Raw genomic sequence first — 8,318 nt, 5'->3', positions numbered from 1 at the left:
ACGCAGGAAAGTTGTTGAATCGTTATGAAACTTCGAAAATTCATAACTAGAGTTCTGGACATCCGATTTGAGTTCCGTTTGAAGAGTCGGAAAGCTAACGAGATGAACTTTGTTATAAAAATGGTTGCAGAAGCTGTAACATATTTAATTGTGACAGGATGATGTTGGAAAGACGTGAAGTTGCGGTTACGCTTGCTCTTAGAACTAGACTTGTTGGTTAGTACTGAACGGGATGTCAGTGTCAGAGTTGAACAGATTGAAGGAATATTTAAAGGGTTTTTTGAGGAGCAATTTTATAGATTACGTGTACCATTTGAGGATTTTTGGAAATATCGTTTAGAGTGTCGCTGCATGGCGTCGGTGTTGCATTTTCGGATAACGATTGGAAAATACGTATCTTGAGTTCCGAGTGTCGGATTAATGTGCCGTTTGAGACTACGAAGAGGTGAAATTATGTTGTACCTTACGGGAGAGTTATAAATACAGTAGAGGTGATTCTATGAGGAGAGATTCCAAAGTCGGTTAAGGAAGCGTGAAGCTTGTTGAATAGGAATGCCTACTACTGCTATTGTTGGAAACGAAGTTGAGTAGAACATGTTATTGATGAATAAGTTGATGAGATGTTCGGTAATAAATATGATTTGAGTGACGATGGATTTTAGTGAGAATTGAATTAGTAGTTAAGGTGAAATAAACTTTAGAACGGTTGAAGTCGTATTTATGATGCCAAAGCAACGACATGTATAAAAGAAGAATTGTAGAAGATTTCTAACACCTATTGATGTGAGGAAGACTTTGTTGAGATTCCGAGTGGAATGATATTTGGACGCGAAAGATGTCATGGGATTTAGAGTAAAACCACGAGTTATGAATGCTGTCGCAGTCTTTTACTAAGATGAGGATTTTGATTTGGAACGAGATGGATAGTAATGTACGAGTATATTAGTGATTGTGAAGTTGGAAGTACTTAACAAGCGTGACGCTAAGTGACTATGAAGCGGATTGTGTAAAATGTTTGGATGTTGTTGTCTCACCGATAAGATCCAATGAGAAGGAAGCGTGCGAGTTGTAAAGACTCGAAGTGAATTATTGGGCTATGACGATGTTAATGAGTTTTAATGCAAACTCGGAAAGGGACACTATTATGTAGTAACGACGGTTTATGCTTAAATATGGTTGCCTTCATTGTTGAGAAGTGTTCCGATTACACTATCACATACATTTTTCTCCACGTACATCACATCAATACAATGTCTTACCTCAAAACTAGACCAATATGGAAGATCGAAGAAAACCGACCTCTTTTTCCATAAATTTTTCACAATATATTGCTTTTGGAACTTTCCAAAGACAGCAGTAATGCCCTGTTGTCGTTGATAAGCTTCCTCTTTAGTTAAGGGCTTTGGAGCAACACCATGCTCTTGTTCCCCATTGAAAGCTTTTCGCAATCTACGACATGGATGATAACGATTTAGAAAATTTCGATGCCCAAGATAAACAGTCTTCTTTCCTTTTTCAAGCTGATGGTAACATGTGTGTTTTTCACATATAGGACACGCTTTATAACCTTTAACTTTATACCCAGACAAATTGCCATATGCCGGAAAATCGTTGATGGTGCAAAAAAACATGCATGGCACGCATATTAAACTGTTCACCAGAATGCGCATAAAAAAATCCACCCCTTCCTCCCACAACACTCTTAAATCATCAATCAGTGGACTTAGATAAACATCTATGTCATTTCCTGGTTGTTTTGGGCCTGAAATCATCATCAATAACATAATATATTTACGCTTCATGCACAACCTTGGAGATAGGTTGTAAATCATCAGAAGAACAGGCCAATAAGAATGGTTAGTATTTAGATTACCAAACAGATTCATTCCATCAGTAGAAAGTCCAAGTCTAAGGTTTCTCGACTCTTTGCCAAAATTTGGAAACAAAGAATCTATTTTCTTCCATTGCAAAGAATCAACTACATGGCGAATTTGTCCATCACATTTTCTTTCTTCTGCATGCCATCTAAGATTTTGTGTCGTCTACATTAGCGAATAATCTCTTGAACCTTGAAATTATCGGTAGGTACCATGCCACTTTCGCGGGAGGACCCTTTTTGAGCTCTTCCTCATCACTAGATTCACCATCTTTTTTTTTGTAGTATGACGCCTTGCACTTCAGACAATGATTATAGTTTACATACTCTTTTCTGTATAATATGCAATCATTAGGGTAAGCATGTATCTTTTCATACTCCAAACCCATCGGACACAATATTTTCTTCGCCTGGTAATAACGACTTGGTAGTACGTTACCTTCTGGAAGCATTTGTGTCAACAATTCAAACAATTCGGTAAAACTTTTATCAGTCCACCCATTATTTGCCTTCAGATTAAACAATTTTAACACGGCTGACAAACGTGTAAAATTTGTGCATCCTGGGTACAAAGGTTTATCCTTGCCATTGCATAAAGTATCATACACATGTTCCCTCTTAAACGAATATTGTCCAATATCACGCATCATGTCTTCTAGACGATCATCCATTTCTACACTAACATTATCTCTTAGGGACATATTTGGCTTTGCTACTACTTCACCTTGCCATATCCATTGTGTATAACTTTGACAAATCCCTACACAAATTAGATGATTCATGATCTCTTTCTTACTAAGTTCTGGTCTATATTTGCACAACGAATACATGGACAGAGAAAAAGCACACGAAGACTTTTTTCAGCATTACTTTCAGGAGGAGGAAGATTTTTTTCGCAATACTTTCAACAAACTGTAGAAATTCCATCACTCCATGTTCGTACTCAGCACTTAATCGATTAACTCTCATCCAACTACGATCCATTATCTAAATGAAGATTTAAATGAAATAAAGAACTCATTTTAACTACGATCCATTAGTCTTTTTAATAGCATAAAAAACTAATGGTCACTAATGACATAATAATGCACTATTATTAACACCGATCGATTTGATTTCAAGTACACGTCAATGCAGTTATGACATAATAATAGCATAAAAAACTAATGCTGATTTAGCTCAAATAATTCTAGATAAATACAAATATATATAATTTGTCATAAATTTTATAAAGAATTGACTCATAGCTTCTGAATATGACCTCATAATATTTATTAGTATTTGAATTTACAACCACCATTGCATTTTTCTATCACACCGTGAATCAAATTGGTCATCACATACAGCCAAAACCAGTGTGTAACATAATATCAATTGAATATATACAAGATGCTCTGTTATCACTTTCATCATGCAAAAAATACATATAATTTAGCATCAAATATATAATTAATAATAATTTAGCATCAAATATACAAGATGCACTATGATAAATTAATAATCCAAAACCGAGGTTTGTAAATTGCAATTCCCTCTTCCTCCCATAATCAATTTTACAGAAAAATAAATTTAAAAATATATACTTTTTTCCTAAGAACTGGTTCAAACTTACTCCTACACCTCTAACTTGTCAAAATATGTATGCGTTGAATCAGACCCAGTTTGATAAAAACAAATGGCTGCTTAAATTAGAATTTGTTCAAATTCAAAGTCATGCACCTTTTTAACCTTTGTCTATTTCATGTTCAAAATACAATAGCATCAATTAGTTGTAGTTACCATGAAAAATATAACAGTATGCAAAACAAGCAAAATAACAAAGAAAATTTCAGAAAGTATAACTTGTAGAAGAGAAAAACATGTAGAAGAAGGGTGGTGACGCCTTCCACCGGAGGATTTGGTGAGAGTGGGTTGTGACGGTCGGTTAGGATGGGTGGTCGTCGTCGGCAGAAGCATGGCGATTCGCCGCGGTCGGCGATTGAACGAGGTCGGAGGAAGGCGAGATGGTCGTCGGTTTCGGGAGAAGGCAAACGAAGGAGTGGGCGGTCGGCGAACGAAGGAGTTTGGAGGATGGCAAACGAAGGAGTTTGGAGAATGTATAACTTGTACGGTGACGGCGCTCGAAGATGAAGAAGAGAAGAAATTAAAAGATTTGCAACAGTAAAGATGGATTAGGGTTTTTGGATGAAATTCATTTAACATTTCCCATCGGTTTTTTACTAGACCAATGTAAAGGCCCACTATGCTATATTTTCCATCGGTTAATATCAAGGCCCGATGTAAAGGCCGTAATGTGTAATACATTACTCCCATCGGTTAATATATATAACCGATGTAAAATCCCTTATAAAAGAATTTCGTTTTATTTACAATTCTGCCACCGTCTATTGTTTTTCATTTTATTTAAAATACTACCATTGTGTTATACATTTTTTATTTTTTCATATATTTTTTATATTATTGGAAAAAACACCTGGTGTAAAATTTTTTTACAAATATTTTTCACATCATATATTTTAATACCTGATGTAAAATCCTTTAAGCAAATGTCATATTTTTAGTAGTGATTGATTGGTGGAAGGCTTTTGCAGGGAGAGAATCTTATTTATTACCGTTGGAAAGGTTGCGACGTGAATTACACGTGGCAAGGTTGCGACGTAAAATTCACGCCGCTGATTGGCTTATAAGGATACGCTTTCTCTTTCTCCCTCCTAGACCCATTTTCGTTCCCCTTTTTCTTCCCTTATTTCTTCCATTGTTACACAAACCCATTTGCAAACACAAACCCATTTTTTATATACCTTCTAACTTAAAAAAATTTTCCAAAATTTTTTCCATTCATGTATTAAAGGTAAATTACATACATAAATTATGATAATTTCATTTTTATAATTGCATCAATAGATATTTCTGTTTTTTAATTTAGGTTTTAATTTTTGTTTTAAGGTTTTGAAGAGAAGAAGATTGAAGAAGAAGAGGGTTGAAGGAGAAGAAGAGGTATTTTTGTTATTTTTATATAAATTTAATATATATGATAAAATATTATATATGATATAAATGTTTTTTATATGCTATATGTAACACCCTTCTAAATCCCGCGACAATTATTAAAATAATCAGAGTGAAAACATATAACCAAGGGTGCCACAATTAAAATTAAAACCAAACATGTGTCAATCTTGCCTTATTAGAAACGATTCACCAATTAAACCATATCATGTTTAACATAGCGGAAAGTATACATCACCAAATCAAAGTAATGGAACAAAACCAAAACCACCAAAATAATGTACGCAACTCAAACTCTAAAATAAATCGTTCCCCAGTGTTACACTATCAGAGCATGACTGACACGACACCAACTACTGGATGAGCTCTATAAGCTACCCTCGCCGATCAATAGGCCTTTACTCCTCAATCTGAAAATATCAACATGTAAGGGTGAGTCTCATTCGAAATTAACAAGTATTATACAGTCATAAGTAATAAAACATCATAGCATTATCATTCACCCAATTATAACATGTATTCAGATTTTCGAAAGTTGATCAAATCACCAAACAATCAAACACATCACCAAGTATAATACACAATCATTTGGTCATACCATATTATCATGCACATGAATGAACTGACACTATGCATGAGGTACCATACATGGGCTAAACCCATCCAATTGATCTATTCATCATCAAGATACAGTCCAACCGGCACAAATTCCGCACAATGGGAATTATGCCCACCATTTGATCCACAACATCACCGGGATCCATCACCAAATGACATACTTATGACATACTTACAACATCACCAATCCGATGCTTCACATCGTCTCATTACAACTCACCATATCATCACCAATAAGCATGCACATGTATTAGTAAGCATTCAATTCATATTAAATATACTCAGATTAAACATCATTCAATCATCGCAAGAATCAATATTGTTTCATCACCAACACAACACATTGTTACATTCACACATATATGTACACAACACATATATGTACACATTTCGTCAACTCATCATATAAAGCTCTTAATCAGCTTCACAACGCCCAAAACAACACTTAAAACGGATAAACGGTTTAAAAGATACGAATTTTAGAAAATAATTATTTTTCAAAAATTACACAGTGGTAACCGGTTACAGCGCTGTCACCCGGTTACGCGTTTACGTCACCTCTTCGCTATTATTAAAAATCTTCCTGTAACCGGTTACAGCAGGGAGGGTAATCGGTTACAGCAACCAAAATAGCCCAGTTTTTCCATTTTTCCACGCGGTAACCGGCTACAACATGGCTGCTACCCGGTTACAATGTGCACAGACCCAAAAAAACTCAGCTTGACAGCACTGTTCCATTCCCCATTAATTCCACTTCGTACCATTTTGATCACAAACTCAGAACAGCACCAAAATACACATTCAAAACATGTTTTAACATTCATTAACAATAACACATATTCATCATCAATCAATTTCACCAAAATATACAAAATTATGAACATTTCATCAAAACCTAACAATTCCCAAAAACCCAACAAACTCGATTGAATCAAACAACAATCCTAATTCATTCTACTACCCTTGATTGTATAATAATTACTAACCCAGAGAGTCCCCCCTTACCTTAGAGTCGAATTCTTAAAGGTCATCTTCTTCTTCTTTTTCTCCTCTTTCACGTATCTTTCTCTTCTCTTCTCTGGCACTTTTGCTCTACTACTTCAATTTCCTCTATTTTCTTCCTTTTATGAAAAATAGATTAATTTTAGTAAAGGCTTACAATCTACACCCCCGTTTTACTAATCCCAACTCTGGCCCAATCACATTATTTCAAATTTTCTTCTTTAATCCAATTTAAAATACCGAATTTCTAATTAATTAATTTAAAATTCTAATTAAATTAATAAATAGAAAATATGGGGTGTTACACTATACATGTTTAAGAGTTGATGATATATAATTAAGAGTTGATAAAAATAGTGCATATGAAATAAATGTTTGTTTTTTTTATAATCTGCTTTATATTTTGGATGATATCGAAAATAAAATATTGTTTTTTAAATGGAATATAGTTATTTATTAAAAAAGATTATATATATATATATATAAATGAATTTTTAATCAAATATTTTATAATATATCTAAAACAGATTATATATATCAATAAAATAGATTATTATATCTATTATTAAAGAATATTACTATATATATATTATTAACACCGATTATTATATATAAATGTTATGTAATGTCTCAAAGAAAAAGGAGTAAAAATTTGAGTGTGACAGGTTATAAATGTGATCAGATTTATGTGCAGAGAATTTAGTCTGTTTCATATCTATCTTCATCAAAATTTATAGAACCGTTAAGATTTGTTTGTTGGATTAAACCTCATAAAATTTATAGTTATTCTTGGTTGAATTTTTTTTTTATGGTTTCTCATTCTGTAGTATACTTGTGAATGATCTTCATAAAAATGTCCTTCAAAAAAGTCTAAATGAAGTGAAGTGGAAGTGAATTCATTTAAGTTACTTACTAGACATTTCAATTCATGTTCTTCAAAATCTTTTTCTATTATGTCTTGTAATGTCTCTAATATTATTTTTTCTTGAAAATAAGAAAATTTTAATTTCTTTAGAATAATTATAACTAGATCACGGTATGGGAATGTCTTAAGTAAATATGTTATTTTTTCATCAAAATTTTGGATGACCACGAGTCCTGATAATTGTATGGTGGAATTAAGTTCAGAATAATCAAATCCAAAATAATTTGAAAAATACCTCTGTGTTGTGAAATTATAATTTTTATTTTTGGGTTCCATAATGTAAGTTTATTTTCTTTTGAGTGAAAGGTATTTTTGTTTTATATTAATATTCCTTCTTCCTACTGCTTGTTTCTCTTGAGGTATGAATTCATCACATTTATTAAACTTACTTATTTATGTTTATTCTTATTACTAGTAAATAGTCCTTGTTTATCTAAGAATCTCACATTTTCATCCCTAACCTACTACCACAGAGTTTCTTCCAGAAACAACCTCTACGTCAATGTTCCTTATCGTCTAAGAACCTCGTCCTAGCGGTACTATTTTTCCTTCTGGATCTTCCCTATCGGATTATTTCTTTAGAATAGAACACATTCGGTTCAAGCAGGATTTACGTCTTTTCATTGTGAGATAAACATGAATTTATACTAGTAATAAAAATAAACATACATAAACAAGTTTAACTAATTGCTTAAAAACTCATACCTTTTGAGAGCAATAGGAATCAGGAATAAGGAATTTAGTGTGGGAAATTTAGACTAAGCATGTTGAAAAGCATATATTATTGATTTCATATTTGATTGCATATATTTAGTATATTTACAAACATGATGAGAGCTTCCTTTTATTGGTGAGGAGAAAGTCTCTGGAAAACAATACATTATTGTT

General features: G+C 33.1%; 1 protein-coding gene across 1 annotated transcript; it reads right to left on the bottom strand.

Annotated features, from left to right (window-relative positions):
- Positions 1-1,166: 1,166 nt before the first annotated feature.
- Positions 1,167-2,547, bottom strand: LOC131622822 (uncharacterized). Its single transcript, XM_058893855.1, has 3 exons — positions 2,069-2,547; positions 1,874-2,025; positions 1,167-1,762 (listed from the first exon to the last, which is right to left on the bottom strand). Exons 1-3 carry the CDS (start codon positions 2,545-2,547, stop codon positions 1,167-1,169), a joined length of 1,227 nt encoding a protein of 408 aa, XP_058749838.1.
- Positions 2,548-8,318: the final 5,771 nt, after the last annotated feature.

The sequence above is a fragment of the Vicia villosa genome, unplaced genomic scaffold (genome assembly GCF_029867415.1).
Source record: "Vicia villosa cultivar HV-30 ecotype Madison, WI unplaced genomic scaffold, Vvil1.0 ctg.000044F_1_1, whole genome shotgun sequence".
Classification (NCBI taxonomy): domain Eukaryota; kingdom Viridiplantae; phylum Streptophyta; class Magnoliopsida; order Fabales; family Fabaceae; genus Vicia; species Vicia villosa.
Note: the sequence above shows the minus strand (reverse complement) of the source record. Positions and strands in the feature narration are given on the sequence as shown.